We start from the raw sequence: 20,959 nt of genomic DNA, 5'->3' as shown, positions 1-20,959 counted from the left end.
AAGGCTTCATTCATGTAACAGTGCCAAACCCTCCGCGCGCGGTTCGCAGAATCGTCGCTTGCCGCCTGCCGCACCCGCCCGCCTTGGATCGTCTTGCGATGCTCGTAAAAAGCATCGCTACTTTGAAACCAGAATTGCTAAGGACACTTTCCTGTCGTCAACACGCGTGCAATGAATGCCTCTGAGGCTACCAAAGATTCGAGCGAGATTGCACAATATGCCGCATTGGTACCTTCAGAAAACCATAAGGGGTAGTATAGCATCGCCCCCTCCCCCCCCCCCCCCCTCCTGTCAGGGCGAGTGACTTGTTAAGAAAGGGCTAGGCCGCCTGATGTGGACTTTTTGATAAACTTCGACAAAATTGATTTATTGGGGCACGGCGAAGTGTGCTCATCAGGCAAAGCACGTCGCGCTAGGCTTGGAGCATGCCTAAGGGGTGGTGGATAGTTTGATGATGGTTGAGATGGGGCTCGAAGCGCACACGTGATTTTCACAATGGGGTATGGCCTCGAGGAGGCCCGCATACCATCATGATCATCCCCCGTGCTGCTTGCCTCTGGTTCGAAGTCTGACATGCATTCTGCTGCCCTGGCTATCGAGGTCCTTCGTTGCTCTTTTTGCGGTTGAGGAAAACAAATCCAGCCGTAGATCGAGTTTGAACGTGAGGCCCCGGCAAGTCCCGAAGGCATAAGAAAACTCCCGCTGTAATTTGGCTATCCCATAGTCTAGGGCAGGTGCGCCTGATTTCTTAGCAGCAGCAGATATCCTGACATTAGTTGAAGGGCATTATATAATTGAGCGTTTTGGCTGTGTACATGATATTAAAAATTGCAGGTATGTAAGAGACTTTCGGTGAAAGGCTCGATTCGTGATGACGCTACTGGGCACGGACTTTATTACCATTTTGACACATGATAACGCATTACGCTGCTGGCGACAATTTTGCCTCCAGTTATTTGGTCGGCGACAAAAAGTGCACTCCTACCACCCCTGAACGCCACAACCACCAGGTGACACACGACAATACTTATGAGCCAGCGGTGGGGGGACCGGTACAGCGTGGGGCTTGGCTAAGTACGTGAGCGGGGCCCACGAGGAGGCCACGCCAGGAACAGGGCGCCGTGATTAACCTCCGGGCGAACGGAGGCCAGAGCGATCCACCACAGCTGGTGGATCACTCTGGTGCTCGTGCTGGTGGATCGCTCTGGTGCTAGTGCTGATACTAGTGCCACAGCTCTGTAGCAAGGTGGTCACATCGCGGAGCGGCTCAGCAGTTAGCGCTGCTGGGAACGGCATGGTGTGATACATAGCTCCCGCTCCCATTTGGTAAAACCAGCACGGATCTCTGACGGTCCTGCGATGAGTGTCATGACGTTGTCCCACACCACAAAGCAGCAGCTGAAATGTCTACCAGCGACGCTGGTCAAAATGGTTATCAGAACGGATGCCTCCGAGCGTTTTTCGATGGCTAGGGGAAGTCAGCAAATTGGCAGCATTCGTTTGGGCATCATCAAAACACGTCCTTATTCGACTCGCGTTCTTGGATGAATCCTTGGCAACAGCTGACAGCAGTGGTGGCGGCCTCCCTCTACCCTCCCGGCCGTTGTTAGCTTTGGGATTTGAAGAGGCAGGCGATGGGTGCCAAATAAGTATTGGTTTAGCGTAGTCCAAAGCCGGCAATGTCTTTTCACTCAACCCGCATTGAAGAGGAAAGGGAGCCGCAATCGCAGGGCTTTGAACGAATGATCTTTTCCGCGACGCGGTCTCATGAAGTGTGTGCCCTTGAGCCCTCACAGGTGATCACCTCACCATTCAGCACCCCCATAGCGCCATGCACCCCAGTCCGCCCCGCGCCCCTGACTAACGAGAGTCTCACGTCGATCTGGTGCCCGGCAGGGTGCGGGGCGGGCCGGAGCACGCCTGACGTCGCCCAGCTCCCGTAATTACTACACCCTCCTCCAAACGAGACCCCGCCTTGGCTCGATCACCGACTCCAGTCTCTGCATCCCCACGGTCGAGGCCCCGCGCTGTCGTCAGCGGAGCCGGTCAGCTGGCGGCTGGCGGCGGCGGCCCGGCCGGCGCTCGCGCGGTGGGCTTCGGGCCGCTGCCGAGGCGCCCGGGAGAGGGGCGTGCACACCGCCGGCGGCATCGCCGCTCGGCCCGCCGGCTCCGTCCGGATCGGCACGCAACACCGCCGGCTTCCCAGCGGCGGCGGCGCACTCGGCCCAAGTTGGGCGGCGTTGTAGGCAAACGATCGGGCGCGCTGCTGTAGCGGGTGGTTACCGACCAAACAGCGGACGACTTGGTCGTAATTTGTGGACTCGGTGGCGAAATGACGCCGTCGAGGTGTCCCACATTTGTCACAAAGTAGCATCTCAGGCACAGCGACGTGTAATAATTAATGTCGCAATGAGCGTCTGCGAACTTTATGAAAGCCGGTCATTCTCAATAAGCTCGATATTGCCGTGCTGACTGCGCCACCTGACCCGTTATTAAGCAGCGGCAATCGCGCCCACTTTTGTGTCACTTCAGCCTGAAGCGGTGTTACAACATACCCCGTTTCAGATCGGTACACCACATACACCTCTGCCGGGAGGCGGCGGCCCGATCTCGTGCAGATCGCCAGCTCCAGCGTGCCAAGACCGGACGAGTCACGAGTGGCATCCACCAGGCGGGGGCCGCAAGCGCGGCCTTGAGACGGTTCTCTCGCTCTCTTTACGACGCCAGCTGCGACGGCCCCTCTCACATGGCTCGCGTCCACACCTGCGGCGACGGGCCGCGGTGAGCTGTGCCACCTCCGGAGCCTCGACCGTTCGCCGCGCGCTCTCGGCGACCAGCGCGACCGACGGGCTAGCGTCACACGGCAGCGTGGCGGCGCCGGGGTGCGGGCGGACGCGCCGCGGCGCGCGTATCCGGCGGCATCTCGGCATCAAGGCGGCACATCACGTGACGGGTGGGGTCGGCCGCCGTGTTCGTGGTGTTGTGGTGGCGTGCGGCGGCGGGGGCGCGGCCAAACTCATGGATCAGTCGGGAATGCTTGATGCACTGCTGAGGGGTCTGCCAATGAGGTGGCTTCCGCGTGAGCCAATGAGCCGACCCCGCCAGGATTCAGTGAAGTGCTCGTCAGACGCGGTTTTCCTCATTCTATAGCGCCGCGGCCATCTGAGCCAGTAAATCGCTGGGGAGACCAGGTACTTGCGCATCTGGCAAACCTTGCACGACCAAATGGGGGGGGGGGGGAGGGGGAGGAGGCGGAAGAATTACCACGAAGGCAAACATGCAAGGGCCTCAGGTAAACGGACAAATGTACGTACGGCATATGCACGCAAGTCAAATGTTCTTTGACAAATGGACGCACGCAGATGTTCGTCAACGCAAATGTTCGTAATCGCTAATGAGTGCACCGCAGTTATTCGCATCGCAGTTATTCATAAGCTAATTAAAAGCTTATTGAGTTGTGTACACCCGCTAATGTACGTCCAGCAATTATTCGTGTCGCGAGCGTTCGTAAGTGCATATGTCCTGTTAAGTGCAAACAATTTCGTGCCGCTATCGCTCGTCGACGCCAATGGTATCGTGGTCAACCGGACCGCAAATGGTCGTAAACGTTAATGTTCGTAAACGCAAAACGCCCCCCCCCCCCCCCCCCCCCCGTAATCTGCGCCTCCCGGCGGTACGCATGGCGGAACACCGCGCCTTTGCATGCAAAGCGGCGTCTCTCATGTATGAGTTGCCTGTGGATGTGAAACGACCCGATCCAACAAGTTTTAGGCATGCTGCCAAGTCGTTTTTGGAGCGATAGGGTTGCCTTACACTGATAATACGTGTATGCGTTCATATGTTTTTTATCCCTTATCACTTTCCGTTGTTTTTGACATGTTGTTTTATCTCGCAGGCTAATGACACGCAATGGCCACACATATGTGTGTAGTGTCAGAGGACGTCAATTAATAATGCAACGTGCGTGAAAAGACAGACAGACAGAGGCATGTTTTTTATTTGGTTGTTTAGATTTTGCCGTTACCGAAGCGTTACCAGGCCGAGCCAACCTGTCCGTCCTCGCAAGTCAAATGACCCTACGTAACTCTGTGTATAGCCTGTAACTGTTGTATCGTGATGCATGCAGCATGTCAGGCGTGCACTGTCCGCACGACAAGATCTCACCCGATATTTGTATTGCTTCATATCCACCCACTCTTGGGAGCTTGCGTTTCGAGTATTTTTCACATGCATGTTTTCATGCAGGAACATGGGCGATATGATAATTCGCATTGCCGGATATCGGTGAATACGAACGTTCTGTGATAACAAACTTTTGCGGCGCGATCATCTGCAATGCGAGCATATACGCACACGTGTACTAGCGTTTACGTACATCTGCGCTACGAGCATTTGCAATTGCGGGCATCAACGTTTACGTACGTTTGCGATGCAAACATTTGCGCATGCGTAGATACTTGTGCGTTTATGAACACCCGCCTTACGCACATACGCACATTTGCGATTGCCAATATTTGCTCATGAACATTTGCAAGAACGAGCATTTGTTCATGAACATTTGCGAGTGCGAACATTTGCGTGCGCATGTTTGCGATACGCAGATTTGTCTCGCATACGTTTGTCCTGCTATTGAGATCTCGGGGGGGGGGGGGGGGAGGGGCATCGTAGCGATTGCAATGTAGCTAGATCGCATCTGGATCAAGAATGACGCCGTCCAGGCAGCAGGCAGGCAGGTATTGCAGGCTGGTAGGTGATATTGCAACATGCTGAATCATGTACGCTTCCGCCAAAGATATCTGCCGCGGTAGCAAAAATAAGGACAGCGATTTCATTGATATGGAGTGTCCAGGTATGAGCGCGACGGTGAGAGCTCACTTATGCTAATTTATTTGTGTTGCCTGAATACAGTTGCGGTGTAAACTTCTTTCATTGTCTCATCCGCTTGTATAACCTGCTCATGACAAGAGGTAATTATAGGCACGGCTCTTGCTAGTAACGTTTTGTTGTTTGATTCAAGAAATAATCATAGTTCGATCCGTCTTCATGGGGAAATCGACATAAAACGTTCAGAACGCCCTGTGGTAGGCCACGCACACGGACGCAGTCATCGCCGGCCCGTCCCGTTACCGACAGCACCCGTCCAGGAGACCACCACACACTGCGGGTGAGCCGCGCCCACGTCATGCCCTCCCCGTCGTCGTCAGGAGCTCCGTCAACCAGAGAGCGGCAAGCTTCCGGCGGCCGGATGCAGGGGTACGCGGGTCCGACGGCTCCTGGGAACGACCCGGCCCGGGCCTCAGCCGATCCAGTACCGGGAGAGGGGAGGGGAGGGGAGGAGAGCGGAAGGACGGGGCGGGACGTCTGCCAGTGTCGACCGGCCTACGGGCGCGGTACAAGAAGCCAAACGCAGGCCACGAACGCGGCGACACCAAGAGCACCTGAGCACCTTTGCGGCGATGACATCATGCTTCAAACTGCGACTACAAGTATGGACATCTTTATCCCGTCAGTGGAAAGGCTGGATCGGATGGTCGATGTTTCACACGCGACGGTCACGTGGGTGCGTTCAGCGAATCAAACCAAATCCCGTCCAACGCCGGTCCATGCTCGGCTCACGCCATTCGGAATCATGCCTCACTGCACGGCGATCGCGCCGTGGTTCAGACCGCAGAGGTTCGTTCCGAACGAAGGTTTTGTCAGGTCACGGCATTTCCCTTCAGCCATGCGAAGAGTTCGCCGGCCAAACGCACCAGCACGCAGGTCAGGCGAGCCCTTGCCTTGCGTGCTCGGTGGAAACTCCCGAAAAATCCGGCTCAAAGGTAGATTAACGGATACATTTTTAACGTAACTGCATTATTTCTACACGCAAAATCAAGCATATGATTCCTGATTAAGAACACACACAGCAAAAGTTACTGCATGGTTCAATGAACGACTCACTTGTGTTAGCGTGACCGCTTCTGTGTATACATTTATCCATGTATATAGGTAAAAAATCTACGTATATATATATATATATATATATATATATATATATATATATATATATAAGTCCCCGCGTATAGCTGTACAACTGTACATTTCAGCGGAACAGCGGTTTACAACACCATTACGAACACACATATCCGTTATCACTTGGTGCAGTTTTGACTGCTCTGCCGTGCATAGCTTTCACACTCAGCGCAAAACAAAGTTGGGAAATGTAAAGACTTCCTTGCTTGGACTTACCAACAATACGTTATCATGCATCGCTATCAGCGTTGTTTTGTAGAGCTTTCTCAGAGCAGTAGATAGTGGCAGTCTCTTCAGGTTAATCATTCGGTGTGTTCAGAGACCTGGAAACCAGCAACTTTCCGACGCCACGGCGGCAATTCCGGTAAAACCCTGCGGTCTTTGAGCGCGCGCCCAGAGGGAGGGAATGCTGACACCTCTTACAACAATCACGATACACCCAACGTTTCCACCCGCACAGGGTACGTAGGTGGAGGCGATTACCAGACAGCACGCTACCTGAAACCGTCTCATCCGCGGGTGCCAAGCGGCCCGAAGGCGCCCTCTGTCCTTCCGGAAAGTCGTGCGCACACCGAAATCTACACCGAGCTTGCCGCTGACCGCGACGACCTGCATCTGGGAGCTGCGGCCACGAGAAGGTCAGATGCCGTCAAAGGGTATGCCAGTCGGCGTCTGCCCATGCGGCATGTTAAGCACCCTCCACAAAATTCTGCCGTCGACCTGGAATCGCACGATCGGACGGCGCAGGGTCAGAGCTCACGCAACAAGCGCTGCTTGTTGCAGCGTGGGCTCTGATCCCAGAAACCCAATCTGTTAAAAGGTTTTAGGCGTTTGCTGATGTGCTTCCACAAGGCGTGATCTATGCAGGTCAAGCCGATGTGTTCAGGGTGTGACTCGCACCAGAATAGCAAGCTCATATGTTAGTCGTCGCATTCACAGGCATCCGTTTTGACGGCATGAACATGGCCAGGGGGCAAAGCCTTTGGAAGCAATAAGCGTTCACGGCTCTGACCCGTAGCAGCTACATTTTCTTGCATCCATGCGTGTATTCGGTGATGCTGGTGTGAGGCCCAGTGAGCGTACTGGCTCTGCAGTAGCCGTCCACCAAGTTACAACAAAAAGCCTTCCAGTGATCTTGGAAAGCATGCACCACCTAATGTCCATCATAAAGTTGCATTACAACACATCATTTCAGGATGGAAATTGCAATCATAAATGTGTCCACTTTCACTTCCAGGACGGCACAATGTGTCAAAAGATACAGGGCACATGAAACATCTAAGCGCGTATTGGCGGAAAGGGAAGTGGCGGGCGCAGGTGTCACGCGATGGTGGCAGCGACACCCAGCCACTTCCGCGGCTAAGACTGGTACGAGACAGACGTGGCGGCAGCGTTATCGTCGTTCTTACAGAGCCATGTAAAACGAAACCGTCAGACCCTTCAATGGGCCTCCAACTATTCCCCCAGCACGGCACCACCTGGAGACGGCTCTACTTCGGCTGATGGCGCTGCATGGGCTAGCACTTCTGCCATTACGAACATGAAATAAACGGCAAATGTTGTCCATATTCCGACCAACCATGAAAATGAAATCCCAAAAGCATCCCGGTCGTCTAAGAGCGAACAGCCGCGTAGACCCGACAGACCTGACAGACGTGCCGTGTACCTCCAGCCGCGGCCAGGCGTGAAGCATGCCCGGTAGACGGGCCGCACGGAGTGCCCAGCCAAACGTATGGCGCCAGTAAATCTCTCGGTCCACTCCGCCCCATTTCAAAGTGATTGAAACGCGCTGAATGTTGTAAGTTCCCGCCATTCACATCATGATCTGTGCATAGTCTCAAAAACACGCCGCAGGTGCGCAGGTTCGATGTCGCGGCGGATGGCTGTGGCCGCACACTCATGCCGCTCCAAAACAACACCACCAAACTGTAACATTGCGCGAACGCACCAAACAGGCCGTGATCGAAACCTTCGGCTCTCACACGCAGCCTGTGGCAGAGCTCTGACCAAGTGCGGGCGCGCGAGGCGGCCCGCTCGTCCATATGCAACTTCACCACCCCGCCTCCCGCCTGTCCTGCGCGGAGGTCCGAGCCACTCACCCATGTCGGAGAAGTCGTCTACCAGGATAACCTCCTTGAGCAGCTCGACTGGCGACCGGTCCAGGATCGAGTGGACGGTTCGTATGAGCACCGACCACGCCTCGTTGTGGAAGCATACTATGACGGCCGTGTTGGGCAGTCGGCCCCACTGCTGTGTCTCCCGGCACCTGGAGAAGCAGTGCAGATGGTGTTACAGACTGCTGTGTCTCACAACACCTGGAGAAGCAGTACAGACGGTGTTACAGACTGGTGGGTCTCCCAGCACGTGGAGAAGCAGTACAGACGGTGTTACAGACTGCTGTGCCTCTGGCACCTGAAGACGCAGTACAGACGGTGTTACAGACTGGTAGGTCTCACAACACCTATAAAAGCAGTACAGACGGTGTTATAGACTGGTGGGTCTCCCAGCCCCTGGAGAAGCAGTACAAACGGTGTTACAAACTGGTCGGTCTCTCAGCACCTGGAGAAATAGCACAGACGGTGTCACAGACGCCTGTTTGGTGGGTCTCCCGGCATCTGGACATGGGGAACGGGTGGTCGCATGGGACGATGTACACACGGCCCACGACCAGAGTCGGAATGACGTCAACTCGCTGAACGAGTCGTGATCGACGTCTGACGTGGTGGACCCAGAACTTCATTCCGATCTTGGCAACTGCACTTGGTGTCGGCGGGACTGGTCCGCCCACGGGGAGAGGGGTGTGGGAGGGGGCGTGAGGTGTTAGCCGTGGAGCGTGTTGTCCGATTTCGATCTGCTTTGCTGTGGACATGTTTTGTGATCTAATCAACGCCGGCATCGCTGATCATGTACCGATAGCTATCCGCCGCTACTAAATCGCAACGTCTGACGCAGACGTTAGAAATACCCTTACGCAAAAAGACGCCGCACAGGTCTCAGATATGTTGTGACTTGCGCGACAAATCTTGCTGCTCTCACATACGGTGGATCTCGCTTGAAAATCGTCCTCAGTACTAAATGCCGTGGCTATCTGGTAAGTCTTGTCCAGGACTTTCGTGACAATCCTAAACGTTGCTGGTCGTTTTTCAATTCCCAAAAATATTCGCGGCCAAGTTCTACTAGGCTGGTAGGTGAAGGTCTCCGTTACACTGACATTAACGCATGCGCCAACGTGTCCGGCACATCAAATAAGACATGTCGTCAAGGCAGTCCCAACGCCCGTATTTCATTTGAATTCCACTGTTAGTTCGCGACGCCCATGTAGAGCATGACAAAGCCATGATCTGCCTACATTACCTGCGTACATGATCTTGGTCACGAGGATGATCCTGATCTGTCCTGCGCATGTCCTGACTGTGTTTATGTGACATGTGCACACAAACAAGCGCTTCACCCTTCAGTTCTACTTGTCGTAAATTATTTTTCCACGAGTCTGGCAGGAGGCCAATGTAATTCCGCTCCTTTCAATGAGGAGAGAAAATAGACAAGCACATAGGCATTTCGCTGCTGCCGTTGAATTCACATTTTGCGGAAAAATACATTTTGATGACTTCCTCGCACACAGTCAGCCTCTCCTTCCACATTGACATTCAGATATGCTCCCTTCTTGATCGATCCCACTTATCCAATCTCTTCTTTTAGCACGGCTGGGACTTGATCCAAGGGCGCACAAAAACAGAAGTTATTCAACAGCCTTCGCTGGTGAGAATCGTACTCGTTCCCTTCCCTGGCAATCTAACAACTTCATTTAGTCAAACCAACTGCATCATGAACGCCGCCGACCTTAAACCCCAGCACCGAAAAAAACTACCGCTGACATCTTCGTCTTTCAGGCTTACCTGGGTTTTCTTGACACCTGGTGGTGCATTTAGCACCTAAAACTGAATCACAAGAAATGCACCTTCATCGCATTCGCCGTGCAAATATTACTCCTGGTTGCATACACAATTGCGGACTCCGACTTCGAACGGTGCACACAGACACGCGACCCAGCTGCCATTCCTCATCAGCTTACTTCTTTACTAACCGCACGTTAGGTCTGCTTATTAGAAACATGCACCTGTGCAGAGCTCATAGTAACGATGGCATGAACTACAAATCCACGGCATACGCCTGCGACGCTCACGTTAGATCAGCAGTGGCGTGAGGGTGATAATGTGCGGATTGTAAGGACATGCATGGATAAGTGAGGGCGTATGTACCATATGGGCGGGAACAGCCACACGATACTTGGAGCAGCTCGAATGCATTCAACGCAGTTCTCTTTTTCACGGCTGATTGTCAAGTCAGATCACTTTCACCCCACAATGGACTATGACAAGTTATCAGATCATTTCAGCACAAGCTCAATCATGTACAGATTCATGGTATTCATGGATTAATCATTTACTCATGGTATGTGACATAAGGTGTCTAAAAAACACAAAATTTTGAAAATAAATATGTTCACCAACACGTTGCTTAAAGTTCCTTTGCTTGCTGTTACTTGCCCGTTGTTTGAAGGCGCAAAGAAAAGAACACACAAAATATCACTTAACGCAAGAACACAGCTGTTTTCGCGTTCCAGGCGAAGAGAAGGTATGCGACCCATTTGACGAAGGTGTGGTGACATGCATTGAACTTTAGTGCCACTAGAAGCGTTTTTCTTGTGCACTGTGCACCCACCATCATACGTCCACAACTTGACGGCGAGAGGATCATAATGGCAATGCAGAGCGATATCTGTAAAAGCGTGTCGGAACCATCCCAGATTTCAAGTGCATGGTGCCATACCCAGTGTCAAAACACAGTTTTTCTCCACAAAATTGTTTTTGATAATTCCACGTGCATGCCAACATGCTAAAGGTACCTAATTCGTGTGCATGCAGGCGTGTTCTCCGCCTACGTATGTAAGGCATACGCATTGGAAGCGCCCGATGCCTTCCAATCCAAAAACTTTTGATCTCATGAGTGCATGAGACCTGAGGTTACCTAAAATTATGATGCACCTTGAGTTTGGCAGTCTTGTTCGGCAGATCACGGACTTAGCAATACAGCACGAATCACCAGGTAATACAAACAACAGGATCGATCACGCAAAGATGTGGTTTCGCTACATTTTGAGGTGTTTGTGTTGTATTGCATTACGCGTCCGAGCGTCTTCCAGTCGTCGACTGGCTCTTGCGCCCACAGTGTCCGACAGCTTCATATGATCGCTGCCGCAGCATCGTCATGGATTATCGCTAAGTACAAACGCGGGCGTACGTCTGCAAATACATCGAGGTTGAATTATCGTGGTCATATTAAGGGCGTAACCAGGTATCGCTGAAAGCAGAAACTAACCCAGCTATCACAGTAATGCCTGAATGGCTGTGGTTACTGCCGATTCGCGACAGGACCTTCCGCACTTGTTTGCACGCGCCATCCTGTCAGTTCCCACCGATCTCAGTGTGATAAGAATGTGTTCCATTTACATAGGTACTGCTCGAACAGGTACAGCACATTTGATCGCCTCTGAGCGACTGCTGCGGATGTGTACCGTTCCATTAGCAGTTACGCGAGAGACCTCAAATCGATGTTCGACGAGGAAAAAATGGCGATCTGATGGAGCAAGCATACCAGTTTTGAAAAAAACGGGCACAAAACGGGGTATGAAACAGATTCAGTGTAACGCAACGGCCGGGATCAGATCTAAGGATCTCGGTTTTTATATGAATATTGACCAGATTGTATGCCTCTGATTAAACTTTGAAGACTACTACACTATCAAAACTGATCTGTTTGATCTGCGAGCGTTTTTCTACGCCGATTTCACATCCCTGCACTTTTCTAAAAGAAAGTGACGATAAAACTCACGTCTGGCGTCAAAGTTTCTGTTCAGAACATCAGAGCCAGCACAATATTGTGGTGGTCTGACATGACCCGGTACCAAATATAACTGACAAAATGGCAGGATTCCATGCATGAATAAGGAATGGTCCGTTACACACTTCCATGCATCGAGCCGTCTGAAATATCACTTTGGTTCAATACGTCGAAGGCTTCGGCATATCCTCCTAAATTAAATCAGTCAGAAATTTCAACAACAAAAATATTTAGTATGTATGCTTTGATAACTATGCAAAGTTCTGGCCTTAAGATGAGAGCTACGGGTAGTAAGTACTTGATATATGATTAAGTATCAGCCATGGGGATACAATGGAAAGACAAACCGCAAAAGCAGTGTTCAGTGTTGGTGATTGTCACGGTGGAAAACTGCTTTATAATTCAAAATCGTTTGCTCAGAGTAGGAGAAAGGACAATTTTAAAGAAAATTTGACGCCTCTCATGGGCGAAATCAGACCAGGCTACAACAGCCAGAAGATATAAAAACAAGCAGCACCAAGGAGGATTTTACCTGGCTTCGACTACATTTCAGTGATGTGAGAATGAATTGTTCGGGATTGAGTCCAGAAATCGTATGAAGCAACGATGAGCTTCCTCATACCACACGACGTTTTAATCGTCGAAATTCCAGTGGGGCGTACCTAACGGGAACTGGGTTTCTCCGTAAAAAGATCACACTAAAACTCGACCCCAGTTACATGTAGTATGTGACGAGAATGGGGAATGCTAATTGGCGAAAAGAACTGCTGTAAATCTGTCCAGCCGTTGACGACCCAGCTGGCTCGCAGCTTTCGCTCAACGAAAATACTAAAGAACGACATGGAGCGGGGATGTCTGGGGGCCTGATGTTCTGACAACCCTGCCATGCCTAACGAGTCCCGGCGAGCGATACTGTCCGAAAAGTGACGGACGCATGATCTCCCCGCTGACTGCACCACCGCATTCGTGACGTGCCGATAACCGCCGCGTCATTCCATTTCCCTCCACGGGCCCGTTGGTTCGCAGTGCTGCTGACCTCATGCGAGCCGACCGCGACGTTGCACCAGATCGTCTGCAGACCGCCCGCCGCCGCCGCAGCCGGCAGCCACTCCCACGCCAAGAAGGCGCGGGCGCGGCCCGTACCGCCGCCGGGCGCGGCGGGAAACCGGCCGGTGCCGGCGGCGACCGCGCCGGGGTCGGATCAGCTGTCGGTGCCAGCGGCGACTGCGAGGTGTTGGATCGGCTGTCGGTGCCGGCGGCGACTGCGCGGTGTCAGATCGGCTCTCGGTGCCGGCGGCGACCGCGCCGGGGTCGGATCGGCTGTCGGTGGCGGCGGCGACCGCGCCGGGGTCTGATTGGCTGTTGGTGCCGGCGGCGACCGCGCCGGGGTCTGATCGGCCGGTCGGTGCTGGCGGCGACCGCGCCGGGGTCTGATTGGCTGTTGGTGCCGGCGGCGACCGCGCCGGGGTCTGATCGGCCGGCCGGTGCTGGCGGCGACCGCGCTGGGGTCGGATCGGCCGTCGGTGCCGGCGGCGACCGCGCCGGGGTCTGATTGGCCGGCCGGTCGCGGCGGCGGCCGCGCCGGGGTCGGATCGGCTGTCGGTCGCGGCGGCGGCCGCGCCGGGGTCGGATCGGCTGTCGGTCGCGGCGGTGACCGCGCCGGGGTCGGATCGGCTGTCGGTGCCGGCGGCGACCGCGCCGGGGTCGGATCGGCTGTCGGTCGCGGCGGTGACCGCGCCGGGGTCGGATCGGCTGTCGGTGCCGGCGGCAACCGCGCCGGGGTCGGATCGGCTGTCGGTGCCGGCGGCGACCGCGCCGGGGTCGGATCGGCTGTCGGTGCCGGCGGCAACCGCGCCGGGGTCGGATCGGCCGGCCGGTCGTGGCGCCCGTGCCGCGTCGCCTGGCACAGTGGCAGGTACCCCGCCCGGGAGCTAGGCTCGTGCTACGTGGAGGCCGCAGATATCGGCAACGGAGCGGGCGAGAGCGGCGGGGCCGACAGATTTGAGTCCATGCCGGACATTCTTGGCTGAGTCGTGTGCATGGCTCGTAACGCCCACAAACTAATCAACAACATGCTCCTGTATGATTACTCGACAGCGATGAACGACAGAAGACCGTATTTCAGTAGGATTAGGTGGGGATAGAGCTTGCGGTGAAGGCATTTCTACCATTTAAGGCCCAGCCTGCCCAAATCGGCTTGAGGACTTGTCATGGCTTCGAATGTTCAAACGTGGCTTATGTACGCAAAGTACCGTGAAATGGCAAACGATTAAGCAACAGACAATTAAAATAAACACCGAAGCTAACGGTTGATAAATACATATATATATATATATATATATATATATATATATATATATATATATATATATGGTATTGGTAAGGCCTTACTCCATTACACATTCGCTGCAGCTGATAATATGCAATAAATTACTGACTGCGCTTCACAACGCATAGGAGCGTTTATGTTCTAAAGCGATGCTTACGTAACCAACCGGATTACTGAATATTGTCCAGGCGAGATTTTCTGCTGCCACAATGCCACGATTACGGGGATGCATTCCGCAAGTCTAGTGAATGGCGACAGTGTCACGCGTTTGTTAAGGCCTAGTGGTTTTTTTCAGCGGTGCCCCACACGCGGCCTTGTTTTTAACCGGCACGGTTGAACAACACGAGTCTGATGAAGCATCACATCGGCCAAAGCAAGGCGGACGTTACGTTTAGATAGCATACCAGCATCCACTGCCCCTGTGGAACAGACCGCACAGCGTTTTACCCAACTCAGAGCAAGACAGATTCGTGTCTGCTCCTCGTCCTCTTCGTAGATTTGGTCTAGTCACGGGTTACGGGTTATAGCTAAGCCGTGGAGTGGTCTGGGCTCCATCGAAAATCATCCCAAAAGCGGATCAGAATTGTCTTACCTCCGCGTCCGGATCGGACTTACGGATTACCGGGACCGAGTGGATTGGGACGGGTCACAGACTCGCAGGCGCACATGTTGTGACCATATGGACTGGTGTCAATGAGAATAGCCTCAAATGCCTTTTAGAACAAATTATGCTTCAAAATTCTATAAAAAACTGGGTGGAGGGTTACATAACAGGACGCTGGCGTCATCAACTGATCTGGCAGCTTCCATTGGAATGGATCCCACGGATGCAGTCACGGGAAGCTATGCATGGTCTATTCCTAACCTAACAGTGGTCTAAGAATCGGTAACTGAACCAGCTAGATCATGTTTGTTCAATAAGGTGGCCCAAGATACTCAGCCAGACAGGCAGGTTCAAACCAATTTCGGGACATGATTATGGAGGTAATATCTGTGTTGCATGTTCTAGTCCGGCTCACCGCTTAACCACATGTCAGTGGGGCTGGCTTACCTCGATGATTTACACAAGGCCACTCATCCACCTTAGATGAATCCGTTCTTTCGGATACCTTAAAAGCCGAAGCAGAATGCCGTACGCGTCGCAGATATAGAAACTTAGCGGGGGGAGAGGGAGAGGGAGGAGGGGTATGTCTGCACCTCACTTGGAGGTTATCATTCATCCTGTGGTGATGCATGGAACAAAAGCGACTTAATGAAGGGGTTTGGTCTCCTGCTTTTGAGACGTTCCTCTGCACGCCTGCTGCCAGAATTATGCTAATAGCAAACATGGCATCATAGTCGCCATGCGAAATGCTCGGGCCGCTATTGTGCTTTAGGCTCTACGCAAGGGTTTCCTCGATCTAATGACAGAGTCAAGGGCACGTCAAGCCTGCACCGTCTGAACAAAGCTGATATGACAGCGGCGTTCAATGGGCTGAGACAAGGCGCCTTAGCTCTGTAAACAGATCCTCTCAATCCGCATCGCTAGGCATGTCTGGCCTTCCCGAACGACGATACGCATCAATGGTCCAGTATCTAAAAGTCCAGCGTCTAAATACCGTGTTATGACAGATGGGATGGTGGATCGAGTAACTTTTTAAGAGTCCGTGACGGATCATCGATCATGGCCACCTGATAACGCTACCAACTGGGTGGGTGGACTGCGTACCGGCAGACAACATCGCGCTCGATCACTTTGTAGCTTCATAAAATAACATGCACTGTGGCAGCCAATTTTGCAAACGGCGAGGTGCAGGGTAATGGCGAGTGGGTTCGGCTAGACCGGCCCGCTGCAGCCGCGTCGACGTCTGAACGCAGAGCCGGCCTCAGCTAGCATGCTCTCACCATCCGACCCGACCGCACAGATGACGTGTAGGGGTCAGTCCAAGGCGCCGGCGCGCCGCCCACGCCCGGGAAACTTTCGAGCCCCGCACCACGGCCGATTGCCGAGGGCATGACCCGAGTGGGCCGCGACTCGTGACCTCGCGACCCCGTGACCCACGAGACGGCGACCATCGGACGGACCCGCTGAACCCGACGGCGGGGGGGGGGAGGGGCGGGGCCAGGGCCAAGGGGGGAGGGCGGGATCTTCGCGGCGTTGCATACTTGAGCGAGCGTATTAGATATACCTCCGGACCAGATAAGGACAGCACTAGCAGTATCATTGCATCTATGGACAAAATATTCCCGTAAGGTAAGTATGCAGACTAACATAAGTGACCCCATACCAAGAGGGGTTAGCCACTGCGCTGATTACGAGCCTGTAGCCCTCTGACTGCTTCGATCAGCCATCTGGTGATGCCGTCTGCTGGCTGCTAGACCATGCTCGCGTCGAGGACATGGAACGAGCTATTACTCAGCCGACGCCATCACATCGGGTTGCCGATGCACCTGGCTGATGGGACGGCGCGCGGTGTGAATAACTATGCCTGCCTGCAGGCTCAAGGTGAAGTGAGGCGCACGCCCCACCGGCCAGGCTGACAAGGAGGAGGGGACTTCGAGAGGTGATGTAGATTACGCCTCCGTTCATGTGCTGGAATCATGTTCCTTACGCTTCCGACCCATGTAACTAATTTACTTGGGTGTTGTCTTTCCTGTCCTGGGTGCATGACAATAAACGGTTCAGCATTTTACGTTTGAACTGGAGAGGCAGCTTTTCAACCTGCCGACCCGCCATGTCTGACCTGCAAGAATCCGCAGACTTTTGGCCGCATTGTGAGCCAGCGTTGCCGGACTTTTGCGAAGCAAAAAATTAACAAGACAACTGATCTAAAATCTTTCAAAAATCGGTGTGCTGTCAAACAATAAACAACCATGAAAACAAACAATGATATGTGACGTTGATAACAAGAGTTTCAGAGACAGAAACCCCATGGTAGAAATGACACACCAGTAAACAAGCGCGCCTCAACTGAAGGGCTGTAAGCAAACAACTCACCAAAAAAGCTCAAGGACAGTGGCGTCGCCTTTCAAAGTTTGGGCTGATTTTATTCAGCAGAAGTTAGGTGGGTTCTTAATAGAAGTGCAGCTGCCAGCTGCGCTTGACTCCTTCAGCAAGGGTGACGTGCACTAAAAAAGTGCATTGTTTCATACAAAAACCATGTCTTGTAATCAACATTAGTGATTAATGAAATGAGCGAAAAACTGTGCCTTGCGTTGTTCTAGCCTCGCTCACTTGTCAACTCAGCCCGCAGCTTCTGATGTACGACATGGGCAACAGTTGTCAAACTTGAAAACGAAGCAACTTAAAGTTGTCTTTTTATGCCTGAAAGACATCCACTATGCGACCACGAACATAGGGGTCAGTAAATACGGTATATTTCACTTTTATTGCAATGGCCATTTGTTTTCAGTATGTCTCCTTGAAACATGTGTACTGTTTGCTTTTGCTATCTTTTCCAATATGTGCACATGCACACAGTCCTTTGTCAAAGGTCCCATATCAACGTATGACTTTAATAAAACATTTGACACCTCTCTCTCCCTCTCCCTCTCCCTCTCCCTCTCGCCTCTCCCTCTCCCTCTCCCTCTCCCTCCTCTCTCCCCCTCCCCCTCCCCTCCCCTCCACCTCCCATCCCCCTCCCCTCCCCCTCCCCCTCCCCCTCCCCCTCTCTCTCTCTCTCCGCGCGTCTCTCTCCTATCTCTCCTCTCATCTCTCTCTCTCTCGTCTCACTTCTCTCTCTCCTCTGCGTCTCATCGTCTCCATTCTCTCTCTCTCTCTCCTCTCTCTCTCTCCATCTCCAGTCTCTCTCCTCTACTCTCTCCTCTCTCTCTCTCTCCTCTCATCTCTCTATCGATCTCTCTCTCGCTGAATGTTGCAGTTCGAAGGCTATGTGAAATGTAAACAAAGGTCCCAGACATAATTTGTTAAATCTTTTTTTCCGTATACATTTTGTTCAGCATTTCACAATATGCGACGGATGTTTGTGGCAACGCTAAAGGGGGGGGGGGGGGGCGACGTCACTAGAGTGACACAGATTACTGGACAAAGTCTCATTGCTCTCCTTGCTTCTACACAGCATTACAAGCAGCGCCGTGATGGTTGTGCAGTGAAACATGGAGAGTGATAAAGGGGAAAGACGCATAAATTCAAAGATATCAAGCGGTATATATCCTGTTCTGTTGCATGATATATCCACTTTAAGACAGCAAACACGATGTGAGAGCTTCAGTTCGGTTCTTGAATACGAATTATGATACTGCAGCTATTTTGACACGGTCGAATGGTGCGAAGTAGACAGTGAACATGCCAAATTATATTGGCAGGGTTGCATGACAAATATTCCACTTTCCTAGACAAATGTGTCCCATTTTTGCATCTGTACTGTGTAATGAGTTGAACTGACACTACTCAGAATATCCAGTATTTCTTAACTCTGTCAGTGCAAAGTTGATGCGGGCAATTTTCGAAAATACAGCCTGTGTTGTACTGAGATGAGGTGAAGGGTGAAATATCTGGTACATTTTGGTGATGGGCTGTGTTTAATGCAATCATCTTTTCATTTCTAGCCGGAAACTGGCACCACAATGTTTAAAAGATAACCTTTGGTACTATAGAAATTCAAAAGTTCCGGTGCTTTGTTCACTGCCGTCTAAGCAACATAAACCACATTAAACAAGAATGTTCATTAGATGACACTGACAAGATATTACATGCTAATTTTCTGTTATGAGTCCAAAATTAAGAAAAATGGTGGAATGCAAATTGCATTGAACTAAATACCTGCGAGTCGGTGTCGGTTTATCATTGAAGTTGAGCACGCTTTTGCGGGCTGAATCCTAGCTGGCTGAGTTGGGCTGGGATACCGGCTGACATTTTGGAAAATGCTGCGCCCGTTGTTTGTACTTCCTTCCTGGCCGCTAACTCGCTATCAAATAACCGCGTAAGCAAGGGCTGTACGCGTTAAGCATCTTAACTCTTAGCACATGTTTAATTAGGACCAAAGAATTGCGAAAACGTAAGCCAACAACTTCCAGTTCGCCACAATGTGCAGGCCCAGTAGCACAAGCTCAAGAGCGCAGACACAGTGATGGAAGACCAGTATCAATGGGCCGCATAAAAGGCTGCGATAAGAAACCAGAGACGTTTTCTCAAATAACACCATTACGCTTACTCTAGAGCAGTTAATGCGGATTTTTATCAGTGGGGAGTACGGGAAAGATATCTGCTAAAGTCTCGTTCTATCTCTTGCTCTCTCTCCCAAGCTTGACTGAAGTGCTGAACCACGACTATTCCACTCCTGGCCTTTCACGAGTTACGATTGAGGCAAACATGGCATCGTGACGAATTACCCCCAAGGTACCTCACCGTGACGTTAATAAATCGGTGGTGGCAAGCGGCTCGAGCCATTTCTCGTCCCTGCGAAATCACTGAAATCTGGCCTTGCCGACACTGAAGTGAAGGTTGAAAGCCCAACATATCAGCTCCAATCTGCTCTATTCTCCAGTATCTGCTAAGCGTAATGGAACAAGGGGAGAGGGTCGGGGCAAAACAAAGGAATAGTTTGCCTTACTACCGTAGAGGTGCTTTCATCAGCACACAGACCATTAGTCATGCGCATGTAAATGTCATGGCAAATGTTGCAGTTGCTCTTAAGGGGTACATTCGTGCGCTCGTGTTTGGTGCACTCTCTTTGATACAGATATCGAGAGCCAGGAAACATGGGGCATTTAGCTCAAGCATGTATCCCACCGTCAGCGGGACATTACCTCGATCCACTGACCATGTCCTGACTGTGGCATCATGGGCATCGCACGATGTCCAAATTGAAAAGCATCTATACCTTGTTTCCCGGTGTTACCAGAATACGCTAGTACCGATAATGTTAACAGGCTCGTAGAGAGCGAAATAAGCACGCGGTGCGAAGGCGGCCGAGTGCACCCAACCCCCATCGAACAGAATCAACTGGCCTCATCTCATCGCCCAGCCATCACAAGGCGGCGCCAGAGGCGGGTCGGTCAAGGCTGCTTCCGACGCCACCAGCAGGGCTGGGGCTCGCAGGGCGCTGCTGCACCCACCGGCGGCCAATCTGGCACCAGCTGCGAGGGTCCAGTGGCTGACTTCAGCAGGGCTGAGGCACGCAGGGCGTTGCTGCACCCGCCGGCGGCCAATCTGGCACCAGCTGCGAGGGTCCAGTGACTGGCTCCAGCAAAGCTGGGGCCCGTAGGGTGTTGCTGCCCGCACCGGCGGCCAATCTGGTACCAGCTGCGCGGGTCCAGTGACTGGCTCCAGCAGGACTGGGGCCCGCAGGGTGTTGCTACCCGCACCGGCGGCCAATCTGGCACCAGCTGCGAGGGTCCAGTGACTGGCTCCAGCAGGACTGGGGCCCGCAGGGTGTTGCTGCCCGCACCGGCGGCCAATCTGGCACCAGCTGCGAGGGTCCAGTGACTGGCCGGCCTGATGCCGCACGCACTCGCTCGGCGAGCAAACACGGCGGCCGACGGCTCGCAGGCGGGAGCCGCCTAGTTCGACAACAGGCGACGGAGCCGCCGCGGGCAGGTCAAGGTCAGACGTGCCTGCTGCTCGAGGTGTGACGGGCAGCTACCTGTGCCTGCAGCACTCATCAGCAGACTTTTATAGTTGAAGACCGCACAGCTGCGCATTCCGCAGCAGGTTGAGACAAGGCGGATTTTTACAAATGCCAGACGTATGCCACTTTGATAATAAATACGATTTTC

The 20,959-nt window shown here is 52.8% G+C and overlaps 1 protein-coding gene across 3 annotated transcripts in view; it reads right to left on the bottom strand.

Moving 5' to 3' along the window:
* The window catches only part of LOC119097062 (putative polypeptide N-acetylgalactosaminyltransferase 9), a 64,246-nt gene that overhangs the window by 25,482 nt on the left and 17,805 nt on the right, over positions 1-20,959 (bottom strand). For all 3 annotated transcript variants that reach the window (XR_005094120.1, XM_037220095.1, XM_037220094.1), the window contains exon 3: positions 8,112-8,278. Coding sequence is in view for 2 of the 3 variants with exons in the window: in XM_037220095.1 (XP_037075990.1) it covers positions 8,112-8,278 (167 nt within the window). In the remaining variant the exon portion in view is untranslated. The remainder of the gene's footprint in view (positions 1-8,111; positions 8,279-20,959) is intronic.

The sequence above is a fragment of the Pollicipes pollicipes genome, unplaced genomic scaffold (assembly GCF_011947565.3).
Source record: "Pollicipes pollicipes isolate AB1234 unplaced genomic scaffold, Ppol_2.1 Scaffold_4295;HRSCAF=5057_pilon_pilon_pilon, whole genome shotgun sequence".
NCBI lineage: Eukaryota > Metazoa > Arthropoda > Thecostraca > Pollicipedomorpha > Pollicipedidae > Pollicipes > Pollicipes pollicipes.
This window is presented reverse-complemented; position numbering and strand designations above follow the sequence as displayed.